Here is a 19,852-nt window from a genome sequence, read left to right as displayed (position 1 = left end):
AAGAAACATGACAGAGAAAGATAATGTGGTTGCCTTGCACAGAATGGATTAAAGGTAGGCAAGACCAGTAAGGAGATTAATTAGAAAGCTACTCAAGGAACAAATTGTTGGCCAGGGGATATACAGTAGCAGTGAGTATGGAGAAATAGGAAAATTTGAAAGATATTTAAAACATAGAAATTAAATTCTCAATGATTCATTTGATTGCTGGAATGTGGATGAGCAAAAAAATCAAAGTTCATCCCTATATTTATGCTTTGTGTGGTTAGGCAAAGTAAAGGGAGGGTTCTTTTCATGTCCAATAGGCTATTTCATATACATGTCTTGGGTTCAGCAGTGTTCTCTTGGGCTGAGGAGAGTGATTTGAGCTGAAGACATAGATTTGAAACTCCAGCATGTAGATGGCAGCTGCAACAGGGAATGTGTGGAATTTCTTGGTTGTGATATGTCCAGTGAGAATGGAAATGGTAACATTTACAAGACCCTTGAGAAATACTTCCATTTAAAGAGAAGACTAAGGAAGACAAATCTACAATAGCAACTGAAAATGAGCTGAAAGAAAGATAGGAAGAAAATCAGAGTAATGTGAAGCAATGTGGGAGCCATGCACCTCAACCAACCAGGCCAACAAAAGGAGAGAGATCAAATAAAATAAACTTGTTTGCTATCAGATATTAGAAGAGGGCATTTGACAACCTAAGTAAAAGTCTTTGCAGTAAAGTCATAGGAGTTTAAAACAGAAATGGGGAAAATGAGAAAGTAGAAAAACATAGTGACAGATAATTCCTGAATTGCCCTTTTATTTCATCATTTTAGCATAATCTCCATGTAGTTATATATTATTAGTAACAATGACTGAAATTATCCTTTAAACATCCCTTCTCACATTAAATTCTGGAACTTTCTAGCAATCTTCTCATACATACTGATGCTGTGATTTAGAAATAGAAAGATTTTAAAACAGATGGTTACCTGATGATTTACCTCTGAAAAAACAGGGAAATATCTGCATGAGAAATTTAATGACTGCATTCTTTCTACAGATTTATTTCATACAAATCATGTTTAGTTATTCTTTTTTAGGATTTGGTTTCTGTATGTATAGTCATATAAAGTAACAAGAGCTCATTTTGTAAAGGTATCACAGAATTTTCTCACTTTGTTTAAGGTAGTGCCAGAAAGAATGCATCTTATTCCATTTTACAAAACCAACATTCTAAATGCTTTTATTTAATTGCAGAGTTTTATTATGTTTCCTATTATTTCAAAGCTAGTGAAATCAATAATGGGAGACTCATGTGGGTTTTACTTTCTAGAAATGAAATTATGAGATTTATGGCAATCTTGACCTTTCAGGATGGATAATAAATACCCAAAGTATCACTTGGAAAACAGGAACATTTTTGATAATTTAGGAGTGGGTTTCTTGATTAAAAGATCACCAAACACATATATAGCTTTCTTCTGTAATCAAAAATTCATCTGGTTAAGAAGTATTTTAAAGGAGAGTTATTTAATGAATCTTCTGCTAGCTTCTTGGAGGTTCAGAGTTTCAATGAGGATTGAGAAAATATTCAAGTTTGAGAAAATAAATAATTTTCTATATCTTGGCCATGGAAAGAAAACAAGGATAACTGCTGTTCTCCAAGCTGTGGCTCTCAACATGACAAAAATTCCTTGCAGTAACTCACGAGTTTCTAGATGTTGGTGACCAAACTTCTCCTGCCAACTACTTGCACCCACTATTCCAGAAGACAGCTTACATTTCTCTGCTTTGTACTGTATGTGATTCTCTTTAGCTACAATACTTCCTCATATTTTCATTACTTTCCTCCATTTCTACATGTTGATATTCCTCATGATTAAGATAAAAGATTATATTATATTTTATTAGGTTAGTGAACTTACTAGCTAAGTATAACACATAATAAGTGCTGCTTCATATGGTACCAATTTCAAACTTATTTTGAGTTAAATTGTAAATGTCTACAAGAAAAGAATCATATTTTATGCCTCCTACACTACTTAGCATGGTGCCTAACACAGAGTTGTTACTGCTTATTCATTATCATCATATTTCAGATATTCCAGGTAAGAGTAAAACTGCAATTTGGAACAATTTTCCTTTTCTGCCCAAGACAAAATACAAAAAATGAAAAATGAGTCAGGTGTTCTTTTTTGAGAACCTAGTAATTCCCAATTTAGAATTCACCCAGGTACAACTAGGAACAGTAATGTATACATAGAAACTGGAAGTTTCTTCTACAAAAAATACTTAGAACTTGTGGCAAAAATATTAATTTTCTAAGAAATTTCTGTCATTTTAAAGAGTTGTTTGAGGTTCTTTATCTAATTACAGCAAAAGATTTCTTATGCAGAATAATTGGGATTAAGAATTGGTCCATTCATTAATAAAGTTATTTAAAGCATAAAAGCATTAAAAAGTTATATAGATACTGTAAACTGCCTCTCAGAAATAATTATTTACCAGTCATTTAAAAATAAACTTACCTCTTTGACTATGGGCTTGATATTTAGAGTTTATTGTTCTCTTGCTAGAATAAATCCCAAAAATGCAGTATCTACTTCGTTATATCCAGAAGAAATATTTTGTTCACAAAGTTGGTTATTTAAATAAAAGTCACTAAAGATATTTTTTGAAGTAATCTGAATGTAGAACTTGTAGATATCATAAACTTATTGATTACCCATGTATGTTGAAGATGCTTCACTTTCCCCTAAGTCAACATCATATTTTAATGTCTTACAGTATTTCCAAAAGACTCCAGTGGATTTTTATAAAAATAAGCATACTTGTTTAAATCGTATAAATTATACAATATGTTAATGATTGGCATAATTTAAGGGTAAATACAACTGATTTATAGCAAGTAGCATCTAAACTGATTGGACCAGAAATACTTGAGGCATACTAGTGAGTATTGCAGCCCACTAGCTGCAAGTGTTAATGCTCAACAAAGCTTGAGCACCTCCTAATATGTTTTACACAAAGAGTAGAGACTGCCTGTAAATCTGGTGAAGTTGTCAAATAGAAAGTAATTAGGTGATCATTATATCCTTATTTGGTATTAATAATAATTTTTTACATCATTCACTGAAAACTTGAGGATAATCATTTCATTCATGATTACATTTAACCCCCTGTATTAACTGAATGACAGTGGGGTTAAAGATACTTGCAGGGAGTAGTAAATAAGAATTGGGTGCAAAAACAATTCTCTTTGCTGGATGTATCGCATTAATTCAAAGAGAGCTAACAAAGGTTTATATAGAGAGGAAAAGTAGCATATTATCTCTGGTCTATTTCAGGTAGGTATATTTGTTTCACTTCAGGACCTACAGTGATTTTTATAAAGAATTCATATGACTAAAATTATTGGAATGATAAGAAAAAGGAGGAATAAAAATGTACTCATTTTGCTTTATGGAGATTGACTATGTGTCCTCTCATAATGTTACCAGGTTCTGGGGTCTCTTTCCAGAGGTAGTTTTCTAGGTTCTTCTTGTCTTGAAGAAAGAATTGGACAAAACAAGAGCAAAAGGTAAAAAGATTTTATACTTACCCAAAGTAGAAGAAATATGTTCTACAAAGTGAGTTTGGGCCCAGTAAAAATAGGAAAAGGAGTACACTCTACAGAATGGGGGCAGATGAATGTGAAGGAGAGAACACTCCAATCACGAGCTCAGTGGTGCCTGCCTTTTTTAATCTCCCACTCCTCAGGCTGACAGGTCTAGGCTGTCTTATCAACAATTTCCTCAGGTTCTGGGGAGGATTGGAGACAGCACTCTGATTGGCTCCATGTGCAGGGCTTTGGGAACAATGTTATACATGTGTCTAAGAACTTTGTAATTAATAGATCACACCCAGTTCTCCAGCAAGTTTGCCATGTCCTAATCTTCTGTCTCATTAGAGCTGGTGCATGCCTGTAATGCTGGTGCTGGAGATCACCACAAGTTGAAGACCAGTCTAGGCTACATAGTGACTTCAAGACCAGCCTGAAATACATGTCAAGACCCCATCTTAGAAGAGAACAGTAACAAATACATACATACATACATGCACACATACATACCATGGTTTGCAGTCAGTGCAATGGGAGCAGGTCTACTGTATGAGGAGGCAATACCAGTTACCTGATTTCACCCAGAAGTATAGCCTGGATTGAATCTGGTTTGGGGCATATTTTAGTGATCAAAGCAAAAATTAGTACCGTTAGAAATTTGTACTGCTATATTCATAGTTTGCCATAGTCAATCGATGCTCATGCAGTAATATGAAAAGGAGCTTCCTGACTAATGAGCAGTCCTCTACAATAAAACCCAAGTAAGACATTCTACATATTCTAGGTGATTAGGGCATGGAAAACTGGCTGGGGAAGTGGGGGTGATCTGTTAATTACAAACTCCCAGGACACATTTGCAGAATACTTCCCAACCCTGGCAAATGGAGCCAATCAGAGAGTGCTATCTCCAGTTCTTTTCCCCAAGACTCCAGCAAGCTGTCAGTAGGATGGCCTAGACCTGTCAGCCTTAGGAGTTGGAGCTACAAAGACAGTTGCCATTGAGCTTGAGGCTACTGTGTTCTCTGTTTCACAGTAGTTTGCTCTCACGCTATAGCTTGTACTTCTTTTCCTACTTTCATTCGGCACCAAATCATCTGTAAAACGTGTTTCTTTTCCTGTTTTTAATAAATGTAAAATCTTGCTACCTTTTGCACTTGTTTTGTCCAATTCTTTGTTCAAGATAAGAACAACATGGAAAACTACTCTTGAAAGAACACCCCCAAGAACCCTAGAACCCGGTGACGGTAGTATCATGAAACACTAATGATGGTTTAGAGTAAATCAGTTTTGTGACAAAATATTGCAGTGGGGATGGGAGAGTAAAATCAGCTGAGAATTTTCTAGAAATTAAATTGAAGAATGGGTGATTGGAGTATTCCTGTGGTAAGGTCTGGGTTTTATCATACCATGGTGTTCAGAGATGTAATATTTCATAGATATCATTTAATCCAGTAGTTCTCAACCTGGCTTATTGAGTCATATATACAAATTACAATTACAAATTTTTAAAAGACCATATTTTATAGGTTATCCCAAATCTTTTACCTTATTTCAATGACTTCATTCAGCTAACACTGTATTTAAATCTCTCTCTTGTTTTTATATTTAGTATTGTTTTTGATAATGGGATAAGATGCTTATGAAGGGATATCACTTGAAATGATGTCCAGAAAACACATTCAAAAGCTTTCTATGATAAATACAACTAGTGTAAGGAAGATTTTCACCTAATATAGAATTACAAACCTGGCTATTTACTTTTGAAATAATTTTTAAGCCCTGAAACCCTATTGATGTGAGCAATGTTTGCCTGCAGATCTTTCTAAATTCCTGAGAATTTTCCCTGAAATATTAAAACATGCTTCAAAGTATGACATTACATATGAATCTCTTCACCAATTTGACTATTATACAGGGTATTTGGTTTGCTACTGGAAAGTAACTAAAATGAAATTATATACACGAAAATAGTGTTCAGGTTTTGCTGTAAAATTCTACAAGAGTGAGTTCTGGTGGATTTAAATTTTACCTAGAAAAATAAAATATTTTAAAGTTTTACTTTCTGAGTGTTAGGTTTGCCTTTACATTTTGATCTTCTGTGTTTCCAGGGTTTTGAAGGTGTTTCTTTCCCGAACAGCACAACGAATTCCATACATGACTGGTGGCCGGGTCATGAGGATGCTAGCAGTCATACTCCTGGTAGTGTTTTGGTTTCTCATTGGCTGGACTTCATCTGTGTGCCAGAATTTGGAGAGGGAAATTTCACTTATTGGCCAGGGGCAAACATCTGATCACCTCATCTTTAATATGTGCCTCATTGACCGCTGGGATTACATGGCAGCAGTTGGTATGTAGTCAGTCACTTGTTTTATGTGATTGTCTTGTCCTGTTTCAGTATTTCAGTATTAAAACTGGGACTTTTAAATGGATTAGCATAACCAGGCATGGTGACACATGCCTACAATCCCAGCACTTGGGAGACTGAGACAGGGGGATCACTATGAGTTCAAAGCCAGTCTGGGCTACAAAGTGAGTTCAAGGCCAGCTTGAACTACATAGTAAAAACTTGCCTCAAAAAAACAAAACAAAACAAAACAAAGATTAGCAAATCCTTTCACAAAGCCTAAAGAAATTTAACATAATATGACTCTGGAAAAACAATTATGACCATATTGGCATGTGGAAGGATGCCATAATGGCATCTGAAAGATTCCATTCCTTTTTTTTTTTTTTTTTTTTTTTTTTTTTGTTTGTTTGTTTGTTTTGTTTTGTTTTTCTCTGGTACCGGGAACCGAACTCAAGACCTTGCACTTGCCAAGCAGGTGCTTTTGCCGCTGAGCTAAATCCCCAGCCCCGATTCCATTCCTTTTCATAGGTATGTAGCTTTGTTGAAAAATTGTAAAGTAAAATAAAGTAATGCTTTGAACAATGGCTACTTCTGTACACAAATTTCTTGTTTCTATCTTGTCAATTTGTCTCCATTTGATTAGCAGGAGTTACTACCTTGATTTATATGCTTAGTTGGGAAGCAAAAAAAACTGTCAGTATTTTTCCATATTTTTGGTCCCATTATATCAGATTCTGTGTACAGTGCATTCTTTGTGAAGATATTGCCTCTAACAAATCTCTGATTAATGTTTCTTTCGTAGACTTATCACTGAAGAAATTTATCAGTAATTGTCTGGAGGCCCAGTAAAGAGTAATCCCTACTACTTAGAGGTAGTAGAAACTTGAGAACATAGAAGAATACCATGACGTGGACTAAAAACATAGATTACTTTTCTTATACCCACTCTTTGAAAAATAAAGAAAGGAAACCCGTAGGAATTTTTTCTATTACTAACAGGCTTTCTTTTTCTTTTTTAATTTCTTTTCTTTTTGTTTGTTTGTTTTGAGACAAGGTCTCACTATGTAGTTCAGGCTGGCCTTGAACTCACTGTGTAGCCCAGCTGGCCTTGAACTCACGGCAGTCCTCCTACTTCAGCCTCCCAAGTGCAGGGATTACAGCGGTGTACCACCATTCCCAGCTTCTAACAATAGGCTATTTTAAACTAAATCTGTAAAGACACAAAAGCAAAGGATGAAAGAGCCCTTTATTATTTCCTTGTTCTTCCTCAGAAAACCACAGGACAAACTTTAATTTTGTGGGACTGGTATAAAAAATAAAAAGATGGTTTAATTCCCATTTTATGTCCCCTCCATATTTGGCAATTATTGGTTGAATATGCATGTCTTGTCTTTTCCTAGAAGCTGATAAAATGTATATTTATTCTTTAATAATTCCAAATACAGAATATTTTTCTGGGTAAGATATTTTAGGACTCTTATAGGCATAACATATATAATAATGAGGTAAGATGGGTATGTAAAAGGAATAGTTTCAATGAGAGTGTATAAAGTTTATTTTTGAAAACAGTTCTGATATTGACTTTGGTCTGGATATGAAAATTAAACACTTGCATACATGTAAAATTTCTACACAGTAGAAATCACTAATACTTTATTTTGTGCTTTTCAGTGAATGTTTAGCTAGGAAATGTCATTTCCTTTTATAACTATCAAGGAAAGCCCACCAGATTTCCTTTCTGTGTTACAAAGAAAATACTAAAAATATTTGATAACACAAACAAGCAAATAATATGGCCTGTTCACCTAGCATTGTTTTGCAATCCTTTACACATTGTCTTTATGATGTATTCAAAATCTTTTTAAAATTTATTTGGATCTTGAAGTGTTCATATATTTCTATATAATATAATTGACAATAACCTGAAATTCATCCTACATAAAGTATATTAGAATCTTAAGAATTATATACAATAAAGAGGACCTACTAAGTACCTATAATTTCTCTAGTGCTGCATTGAATACTTTTGGGGAGATATAAAATGTATAAAGGTCTAATCCTCTCAGTAGAGAGTCTACTATTGATTAATATAGATAAATGGTAGTTGTTAGAAATTGTTAAAAAGCAAAATTGGGTGGCAAGGACTCTTGGTGCAATAATAGATCACTAAAGGAGGAGAAGAGTTTGAACCACAACTCAGCAATCTTTATAGAGAAGTTCTTTGAGTCATGGGTAATATTTAGGTTGTTAAAGAGGTGTAGAGAACATTCCATTTGATAGGAATAGTGACAGATGGAGGTGGGTGGGAATTGTGTGAAACATGAAGGAAATATCTAAGTTTAAAAGAGTTGGAATGCATTATGTTGGAATACACTATAAATGTTTCAGAGTGGTTAAGTTTATTGAAAACATTTATGAGGAGTTTAGAGAACTGGCAGATTAATACAAGGAATCAGTAAATTCAATCTTGATTGCTTCAGAATGTGTTATTTAAAAAGGAAAATATAGCAAATCAAGGGTTTGTGAGATGGCATTATTAGATTGGAGAACATTTTTAAGTAGTGGTTCTCAAAGTGCAGTCCTAGCCACAGCGTCACCAAGGAACTTACTAGAAATGCAAAGGTTTGAGCCACATTTCAGACTTTCTCAATCAAATTCTCAGGACCTGAGATCCAGTAATCATTACTTAGTAATCACTTCCAGTGAGTCTGTTACTGTGACACATAGAACCACTGGCTTTGAAGGTGTAATCCAATTAAATTACTGGAACACAATGACCACTTATCTCAGGTGTGTCATGGTCATACAATGCTCTGGCTGTTCCCTGGATCAGAGCCACTAGCATGTTCTTCACACTGCTTATTGCAAGTTTTATTTTTTCCTTATGCTTCCACACTATCCATGATTTTTTCTTAGTGGATTTTAGAGAGCCCTTTCAGGTCCTCATCACAGCCCAGGAAGTTTATATTTGTAATCCCATGGAAAAGTTACTGGATTTCTAGTGAGTTAATTCCAATCTACCACTTCCAGTGCAACCCATGGCGAGAATAAAGACACTAAGGCATATTTGTAGTTATGGGGAGCCAAGGGGTCCTAAGTCCAGCCACAATGAAGGCAGTCTGAAACAAAGGCCTCGACCTGAGGCCAAACCCAGTTTTATTAATTCATGAGGAAGGAAGTGGCTTGAGGATGAGTGACTGTGAGAATGGCAGGAAGTAGGTGAGTGCTGTGAGCTAGGCTAGGTAGGAGGTCCAAAATCATCTCTGTAATATTCAGAGAGAAGGATATGCAGAAAGAGTAATCTGCATAACACAACTGAGATAGTATCTAATGTTTTGGAGTCAGTGCTTCAGCTCTGATGTGTAATCTTTAAAGCCCCAGGAAGTCATAGCCTCTACTCTTGGTCTCAGTGGACAACATGGAGCATTGGCTCTTCACCTCCCTTTGTCCTGGCTCACACAAGGGAACAGTGGGGGGTCCGGGGAAAACACACTTACTGTCTTCAAAGTCTACCATCAGCACCACAGCTGGATCAGCTTGCATTGCTTATTGAAGGGATAAGGAAAAGTCCTAGCTTGCCAATTGAAGGGATAAGGAAAAGTCCTAGCCAACCTTGTACGTGTCAATACATGGGAATAGGGTTGGGTTCAGCCAAAATGGAGACAATTGCTCCTCCTCCAAGGAGAGTCACTCAGGTGGCCCTCCACAGTAGATGACATCTACTTGAAGAATAAGTAGGAGTTATCAGATAAATATTAAAATTCTTGCCTTCTAGCTATAAATCTTCCCATCTCCACAGTCATTCTTCTTTTCTTCCTGACATTATCCTAGCAGATGCCTCAACCAATGCCTTAGTGCCCCCATATCCCGTGACCTCTCTCACTTTATACAACCTTTCTGTCACATGTGACTCCCCTACTTCCAAAATCATTTATTGAAGAATTCACACAAATTTCTTAGATGATTTGTGTACCTACTCCCTCTATAAAAGCTCTTTAACATCATAGAATATTTTCAGTGTAGTAGCACACTGCATACTGGTGATTTAGTCAATGATCAGAATGGAGCATTCCCATAAGGTTATACTGGACCTGACAATTTCTCATCACTCTTTTTTTACACTACAATAGAACCCTACCTATAAACATAGGCTATAAATTTAAAACATGGGTTCATTTTATTTTTGCTTATTGCATAGTGCTGATCAAAATGGATCAGATAAATGATTTTTCTACTGCAAGTATTTCAGAAAGAAACAGGTAGAGGAAACAGTTTGGAAAAATCCTCAACTCCCCGCCATGAGCCTCAATTTCTTCATTGAAGAAATGGTTTAAATATAAAAAGGGCAAAAAAATAACTTTTAGAATGCTATTGTCATTTATGTCTATTTATAATTTTCAAAACTAATCTTGTACAAAAACGTGTGAAGTAAGCTTTAGTATAAAACCAATAGGATACAAATGTTACAGCTGTGGAAGGCAGATGGATCTTGGGCAATGTGAGAAGTGCTCAAAAGTACCAATACTCAGAAATGATTTTATTCAGCTGGAAGAAAAAGAATTTTAAAATGCAGAGGTTCCAAAATATTTCTAGATCAGATTAGAATTCCTATAAAGAAGTAAACTGCCATGACTTATTGAGAATTATCTATTTCTATGATAAAAATGATACCATAGGGATTATAATACTACTTATTATATGACCTAGCACTCTGAGTTTTTCTGAATACATTTAAATATATTCTTCAAAGATCACTAAAGGCCAAAGAACTTTTCCACCTGCTAATCCCCCTTTCCTCTCCCCACCTGATAGCTCCACACTCCTCGGCACCATTGCTGCAGCATTCATAACACATCCTTGTCCCTGAGCAAAGTATCTGTCAGCTGTAAGATTTTAAGAAATGCTTGCCGGAAAAATAAAGAATGAGTCCAGCTCCCCTCCTTTTTTGATGTTTTTATGTGGTACGAATTAGACTAGCATGAAGAGACTTGCTAAAGTTAAAAATCTAGACTTTATATAGTTGTCTTCAAATTCATTTTAGTGATAAACATGTATGTTCAATTTTGGGGAGGTATTTTTGCGCAGTTTATATAAATTGGCAACCCCTGACCATCCAAGAAACCCTATCTTTTTGTTTATTTGTTTGTTTTTCTGTTTGTTTGGCTTTTTTCTGGTACCAGGAATCGAACTCATGACCTTGCACTTGCCAGGCAGGCGCTGTGCCGCTGAGCTACATTCCCAGCCCCTAAAAACTCTGCCTCTTCTTTCTCCAATAGTCCACATAATAGAGATCGGTACACATTTGATAAGACAAATGAAAGATATAATTTAAATAGTCTAATTACAAATATTGAAGTAAAATAAATTTTATTTGCTTTTGATAAAAATGTTGGTTATTGCACTACCTTTCAGAACTATGTCAAGAATAAAAGGGGTTGAAACTAGAACGCATTCTCCTCAATTAATGTAAAAGTAACCAAATATCTTAAATCATACCTACTTTGATAAAAGTTGACAGTAGGACTACCAGACATTTTCAAACATAGCCAGCTCATTGAGAAGTTGATAAACAGTTGTCCACGTTCAGAAATTTTCACAAAAGCATTAATATTTTTCATATTAAGCCAACACTTTATTCCCCTATGAGTTTCCTACTTAGCTGATACAAATTGTTACAGTACTTACCTCTTAAGGATAAATTAAACTTTCAAATTTCACTTCTAGAGGTAGATCCTAACACATAGATTTAGGTATCCCAGAAGAAGTCCTCCATTATAAGGCTTCTAAATTTGGAATGAATGAATAGCAGAGATGGCAATATAATGGACTTCTATTCCTTGGTATATATAGTTGAATATTGTTCAATTTCTGATTATTTAGAATATATACTCAGAATTTGAAACAATTCCAGTGACCAAGAAAATTAGAATGAGTGGGCAGATTCTTACCTACAATAAAATAATGAGACTACAAAAAAAGAAACATAATTGGGATTAAAGCTATTTTAAGTGCCTTCTCTAACCTGAAACAAGAATGTAGACAAAGAGCTCTCTGTAGGCTTCTGTTTATCTTCTATTATCTTCAATTACTCTTTCTATATTACTGAAATAACCCAACTCTCTTCAGCAGTATGTAATGATTTAATAATTATTCCCTGACAAGGGCCTTGTTATAAATTAAGTCTATCAATGCCTAAACTGTCTCCTTGTCCTGGAAATACCTTAGAGTTAGACATCTCGTGCTGTACATCTTATAACACTGAGTTGGAAAGAAAGGCATAGAGAAAAATCTATGCAGCAATTACACAAGAATTATAGGCTTAGATTCACATTCCGTTTGGCAATTTTAAAATATTTGTGCTTTTAATGAATTCTAACTTTGACTGTCTCATTTGTTCAAAAATACTAGTTAGTTCACATGGATTTCACAGGGGATATTTTCACTACAAAAATATAATCTTTATTTACTTTATCCTCTTATGTCCTCTTCTTTGTTCTCCTTTTTCACAGTCATTATTTTAAAATATACAAAGTATTCACAAATTTACTAGTCATATGCCAATGTTTAGAAGTAACTGAGAAAAATACATTATCTGAGTTATACAGAAGAATTCTAAAATAATGACTGTTTCTGAGGATTTAAATACTTAATTATCCTTGAAGATTAGGTGACTTTATGACAGGTGAAATGTGAAGTAAGTACAATGAGTTTGGAGAAGATAGATTAGACTCCCTCTTCCTCTAATTTAGATTAATATTCTTGAATTAGGCTGATTGCATATTTTTTTTTAATTTGAAAGCAATTGAACTTTAATAAAAAGTTCATATTCACAAATCTCTAAAAATATAGATCTTCATATAAAATATAGCATCCAATTTAGCAATGTCTTTTGTTATTCAGAAGACAAAGCATATACAAGAACTTAAGTATAAGCTAAAGGAAAAACATGAATAATTACCAAAAAATTCAGTAAAATTTTGCATGTATTTTTTAATCTTGATCTATTCTGCTTTGCTCATCACCATTTTTAAAATGTATTTTTAATTTTCAATCAAAGTATAAAAGTCTGACTTCACTGACAGTTTGTCTAGGCTTGAGCTATGTTGCTAGAAACTACAGACAGTTTTTCAACAGTTTCCTTAATGTGTCCTCAGAATGTTGAAGTAGGAATCATTTCAATATTTATATACCATCCCCCAAGATTATTCTCAAGAAGAACAATATTCTTCTTCTTTGAGAAGTCCTCAATTATATAATTCTAAAGAGCAGAGAGGAAAGAATAACTTCATAATACCTTAATTTTGGAAGTTAAATTTTGTCACACTAGCTGAAAATTGTCTTGGGTGAGAGTTTGAGGAACTTAGACCAAGACTTTTTAAGATATCCACAGTTTTTCTAAGGAGTTTCAGTTCATGTTAACTGAGGGTTACTAGAGCACAATGCCTGAGATAGTTAATAAGAAAAGTTTTATCTTGCCTAACAGTTTTTGAGGTTTCAACCCATAGTTATCCCATTGCTTTTGACACATGGTAAAATCAGCTACACACCTTATAGAAGATGAGATGCAAAAGATAGAAAAGAGAGACCAAGATCCCATAGTCCTCTTCCAGAGCACACCTCTAATGACTAAAACTCCTACTAGGCTCCATCTCTTAAGATTCTAGCACCTCCAACAGTACCACGCAGAGGCCCAGCCTTTACCACGTGGGCCTTTGAGTGACAAGGCTAAGCTATCTGAGCTATCACAAAACTATCTCTGTGGAACCTTAGCATATTGAAGGGAAAAAAATAAGAAGAAAACAAAATGCTTTTCTTTGTTGCTTAAACAGAGATAACTCATAAATAAATTTACTCAGTTGTCAGGGAGATTTGGGTGGTTCTTTCCCTTGTATTGAAAAGAATATCATAGTTCAAATAACAAGCTGTTAAGCCATATGGACTGCAAATTCCAGTGCATACTTATAGCCCCACCAGTTCTGGTTGCTGCATTAATCTGAAGGAGAAGAGACTGTCACTATCATTTCCTCTGAGAAATACTTAACAGAATATGTAGGCATAGAAAGATTTACAGGTTCTTCCCTATTGCATGGCAACAAGACCCATCCCCTATAGTATTTAAAGCCCCGAGGACAACTTGCATAAAAAAGAGGTCATTGGTCAGTAAAATAGCAGATTTGTAATAGCCTCATGGGCTTCTCACTCAGTGGTCAAGCAATATAAAACCAAGTTTAATCCAGTACAGTTGTCTCAAGTGTTCTCTAATCTACAAATTTACGGTAACTTTCATGGAAGGTAAAATTTCTTTAACTTCCAAAAGAGAAACACGGTACTAAAGATATAAAATTACGGCCTGAAATATACTGATCTATTTTTGGTTTTGCCTGTTAAGATCATTCAAACAATCCTACCTCAAAGTAGTAAAACATTTTTCTATAGAGGGGCAGTGTAAATTAATAACCAACCAATCCCCACTACAGCCATTCTAAAAAAAAAACCACTCAAGTCAGTGCTTTAAAGAGTACTCTGAGTTTATAGTGATATAGCTCAGGCAAAGACAAATAAGTTGTTCAGGCTACCAGGTTTTCAAAAGATCAAAACTTTAAAATATATCTATAAATAGTGAGTAATTCCAAATTGAGCCTCCTCTTGAAGCAAAACTGCTCATGTACGTGACAGAGAGAGGGAAATGGAGGAACACTATGGAAGATAGAGCTTGCTACTCTGGCCTTGACCCCATGCCCGGAGAATCTCTGCTTTCTTTGTGAAAGAAATTTTCCCATTCATAATTTTTGATGTGTGTTATCCACAACCTCCAAAGTCAGTGGATTTTGCCAAGGTTCTACCACTCCACAGCAGTCTTTCAAATTTTTAAATGTATATGCCGGAAAGTACAAAATTGACTTTCTCTACCAGCTACAGGACAGCATGTGGAAAAACCTGGTCCAAATTCTAGAGATGTATGAAAGGAAGCAATAAAGATAAGCCAACCTGAAAATACGGCTCTTGTCTCAGAAAACTCAACAGTTAGTGGGTAAGGGAATCAAAAATCAAGTCACCATGTGATCTGTTATCCTGGGTATAAATCATATTATCTCTCAGGGTTACCATAAATGTCTTTGACCCATGCTTGAAATTTTAGCATTCAGAATTTGCCCCTCAGCTTTTTAAAAGGAGTCACAGGTTCTACAGTAATATCTTTACGAGCTTAATACACAAAATTTCTTCCAGTGCCAGACACAGCCAACAGATGTTAGCTAGGAAATCAGATTGATTGAGGGGACAAGAAGTACGTCAGAGTAGAATTCTGATTCCCACAGGCTAAGCCATCCAAAGGGATATATTATTCATTGTTTAAAATACAAACAAAATCACTGCTTGAAAACAGTTATTTAAAGGGTTTCTGCTATGTTTCTATTAGTAACAGCAAAAAATAAAGGAAAAAATCCTCAAGCAGGAGTGTAATTTAAGGATCACTGGTTAAGAACTACAAGATGTGGGTTCCAGGCCCCGCTGTGCTGCTCACAGAATGAGTGCAACTGGAGGAGACAAAAATTATAGACAAGTCCTGAATCCTAACTCTGCCCATTCCTTGTGGCCTTCTGCTTCCCAAGAGCTCAGAAGGAAATAGACCCTGGGCTCCCATTATCCTACTTGTGAAATACATCCTAATATCCACCTTCTTCAGCATGCTTCTGCATCTTAGCAGAAAAGACAGATTTTTAAGGCAAGAAAAGTAATAGCAGCTCAACAACCAACCTTCCTTCCCTGTCATATACACATTCAAATATGTACCGCCCTTCCGGCAGGGTCTAAGAAAGCCACTTCTAAGTATCGTTTTCAGTGTTTAATCCATAGAATCTCATTACTATCCTTATTTTAATCAGAAAAAAAGCAGATGAGCAACCAGAATTTAAGCTTCTATGTGCCCATGACACCCTGAATGCTATAATTTGAAATATTCTCAAGAATTATTGAAGTTGTTTGATTTAGTAATAACCTCTGAGATACCCACTCTATTACTAGAATAAAAACAAACAGTGTTATCCTGGGTGGAATCGCAAATAATTTTTTACTTTGATCGAGAATGTTCTAATTGGATAGGATTTCAACAAAAAGTAGAAGAAAGCATTGAAAAAACACTTGGGAAAGAAAACTTGAATGTTTTATCAGTTATGTATTCATGTTACTTAACAGTAACTTTAATGAGGATAAGAAGGGTAAAATGTTATTAACACAAAACGTCTTTACATCAAGGGCAACCAGGGCAACAGTTTGAGTGACATTTGCACTTTGAAGTTGTTCTCTCCTCAGCTCCACTGGGTGGTCTAATCCACAGAGCTAGGACATCTTTGGCGTCACAGAACTGATATTATTTCTCACTTCTTTGCTTGCCCTAGCCCTTTGGAAAAATAATTTGAAATTACTTTCATTATGGTGTATTAATTTTTAAAAGGCTATGGTAGTTAACTTTTAAACTGTTAGCCCTTACAGATTAAAAATAAAATACCTCGGTTCTCTAAAAGCCCTATATGGATCTTTAAATATAAAATCAATTTCCTTTTTTACTATACTCATGCCTCCCATCAAAATCATTTGACACCAGAAATTATTTTCTAAAGGAAGAGAGAGGCACTACACATATTTCAGCTCCCACGTAATAACACTGCAAAATGTGGTAACATCTGCATTTTTTCTTTACTAATTGCAGTGTTAGTCTGAAGTTAATTGTATGAAACTGATGTTTTTTCTAAGCACAACTTTTATATATTACATTTAGCTTAATTGGTACTTTGAATAATAAATTGTTTTTAGTGAGCACGTATTGTTTGATACTGGTAATGAAATGATTTTAATGTTCTGCTTAGCTATTATAAGAAACCTTATTTGTCTTAAATTTTTAAATGTAATTCTCAGCTGTAGCACAGTAATTAACCTGACAAGTACTTTCCTTTTTTTTTGAATTTTTTTGGTATAACAATATATAAAAGCACAGGCAGAAAATACTATATTTATACTGCAGCTACACGGGACTCCTTCAACTACAGATTTTTTTTGTTTGTTTGCTGCTGTTGCCTAGCAAATATTTTTGCATGCACCATTCTTTTGCACCAAAAGAACCAGACAGTGAACTGGGGTTATCATTGTTAGTAATAACGCCAGCATGGTCTTTAGGTCACTTATAGACCTGTTAAAAGAAAATCATGAAACAACATAAAATTGAACAGAGTTTATTTGAATTGGAAAAGGAAATCATATGTGAAGGAAAGGAAATTTCTTTTCTGAACCCATGAGCAAAGGATGATTCATGAATCTGTAGGCAACAAAACTGAAAAGAAGTTATAGACATCACTGTAGCAGCTGGAGTGCAGAGCTTTCGATAAATGGATTGGCTACTGCTAGATGTTCGCCTTATTTGGATATGCAAGGGGCGGGCCCAGGTTAAAGAATCAATCAGCTTGTTAGCTGCCTGAGATAAGCTGAAGTTGTACTCAAAATCCATCATTTACAAAGGAATACCGTATGTTAAGTTTCTGTTTGCTTACATCAACTTCCATAAGGGTTTCAGATAAACAACTACAGTCTCACTGCCTCTTGTGTATTTCATTTTAGCAGACCCTCTAATGTTAGATGGAACTGCAACATAACAGAATGTCCCCCTCTCTAATGACTTGACCATGGAATTGATATCATTCAGTCGTTCAATTCAACATATTTTCATTATGTTTTATCTGTGTAGGCTCTATTGTTGCTCACACTTGTGTGGGTAAAAAGATAAAACTAATTATTGAAAGACTGATTCTTGCCAAGAAGATTATAACTAGTTCAGATGATTGCTGGGGGCATTGTCTAATAAGACCTCATAAATAGTTTTCCACAAATTATATATTATGTGGTATCATCCTCCACATCATGTTGTACAGATAGTTAAAAGGTGTAACAGTTAGTGGAAAGAAAAGTCAGTGTAGGTTAAAATCATTTCGAGAGGTTTTGTGACAGAAGTGGGTTTTGAACTGAACACTGAACATATAGTTCAGATTTGGAAGCGGGGATAAGAGGAGACTCTCAAGGAGCTCAATAATGTGAGCAAAGACTTAGAGTAAGACCAGTTTTTGGAGGGTTCAAAGGCCTTAGGTCAGCTCAAAAAGTTGATATTGAGAAGATGTTTTCCAATATGTAGTGTGAAGTCTTCTTACAGAGGGCTAACAATGCCAGGATGAAGGATTTCTAAAATAATAATGAACCACTGAAGATTTTTGGATGAAGATGCAATCCATCCTTCACAGAAGGCTGCCCTGGGGCTCTGAGAACAGCCTAGAAGACAGCCTAAGGAATATACAAGCAAAAACCAAAACAAAACAAAAAGCTAGGCAATGTGGGGAACTAACACCAAGCCGGGGCACCAAGAAAGTCTTAAAGTAAGGATTGTCTGCCTTCGCAGGAACTCCCTAGAGTCTTCCTCTGGGGACAGGAGCTTTTCCTGAGTTGTAAGGATCTGTGAGTGAAGCTTCTGAAGGAAATGTGAATAGGTTAATCCAAATGCACATACAGGGATTTTTACAAATCCTGAAGTAATCACAATGGATTTCAGAACAATGAACTGGTACTGTTAGGATGAATGGATTAAGACAGTGAAATCAGATATAGAAGGGCTCTGGAAAAATAATTTCAGCAAATAACAAGTGAGCTGATAGGGGCTCAGGCAAAGATTTCAGTTATGGATATTACATAGTAGTACATAGGAACACTCAAAAAAGAAGTACAGAAATGAAATGTATTCCATTTCAAACCAAGGTAAAGAAGGCAATAGTGATGCTATGGGGTGGAAGTAAAAGAACCGGAAAAGGAAATCATACATGAAGGAAAGGAAATTTCTTTTCTCAGCCCAGTAGAGCTTGGTTGGAAAGCATTCACAGCATAGGGCCTGTGACCGCCATATTTTGAATTTGGAGAAACACTAAATCTCATGGAGTTTGGAATGTAGTTTCCTTTCTCCTCTTTGGCCTGTAGCTCATGATAGATTGGTATATTTAAGAGATTTCAATAACTGGGACACTATCTAATGTTTAAATGCTGGTAGAAATATTCTGAAATGTTGTCAGATAAAACACCTTGATTTTTGGATGGATGATCATGTTTTCAATGGAGATCATTATTTCAGTATGTAAGGAGGTTACATCTAGGTAATGTGTTTGATGAAATTTTTTCTCCAAATTAGAGCTTTCTTCTTAGTAGTTAGATATTATCTTCCAATAAAGTCACATCACTACAATAAAATGTGTTGTAAAGATGATTGGTCATAATGAGTTAAAATAGCAATGCTTAATTGAAAAATCAAATGAGAAGTTTAATAATAAGAACCATTTAACATTTGCTGTGTGTCAGGAACCATGTTAAATTCATTATGTGCATTATTGAATTAGAAAACAATCCTATCAAATATGTATTTTTACTACCCTCAGTATCCAGATAAAGAAAAAGTGGCCAGAGAGGCTATTACATAAATTGCCTAAATTGTGCCGGGTTAGATAAGGTTAGAGCCATGTTCCAACAGGTTGGGAGTGATCCTGAAATTCTTATTCTTAGCTGCTACGCTGTGCCAGGCTCTTCTGGCTTAAATAATCAAACAAGGTGGTCTTGAATTTTACTGTGTCTGTCAGCATTCCACCCACAAAAGTTATGATTTCTTTCATGTGTGAAAAGAACAGCATTTCATTTATAAAACATGCCATTGAATGTTTAGCAATCTATGTTCTTACATTTCTGGCAGTGCATATTTTAAAGGCTGAACTAGGCTCGGTGTAGTAGGAACTTAAATTTCTAGAAGCCATTTAAAAACATATTACAAGCCTTTTGCTGCCTTGATAAGTTTGTTATGGCCTAGGCCCTCCATGTACATCCTAAGCTTAGGTTGAGAATACGT

The 19,852-nt window shown here is 35.2% G+C and overlaps 1 protein-coding gene across 1 annotated transcript in view; it reads left to right on the top strand.

The window, feature by feature from the left end:
* Positions 1–19,852, top strand: part of Gpr158 (G protein-coupled receptor 158) — a 412,097-nt gene that overhangs the window by 378,924 nt on the left and 13,321 nt on the right. The window contains exon 7 of the mRNA XM_005386897.1: positions 5,693–5,931. Within this exon, the coding sequence (XP_005386954.1) occupies positions 5,693–5,931 (239 nt within the window). The remainder of the gene's footprint in view (positions 1–5,692; positions 5,932–19,852) is intronic.

Source organism: Chinchilla lanigera, unplaced genomic scaffold, assembly GCF_000276665.1.
Source record: "Chinchilla lanigera isolate Chin_1 unplaced genomic scaffold, ChiLan1.0 scaffold00028, whole genome shotgun sequence".
Lineage (NCBI taxonomy): Eukaryota > Metazoa > Chordata > Mammalia > Rodentia > Chinchillidae > Chinchilla > Chinchilla lanigera.
This window is presented reverse-complemented; position numbering and strand designations above follow the sequence as displayed.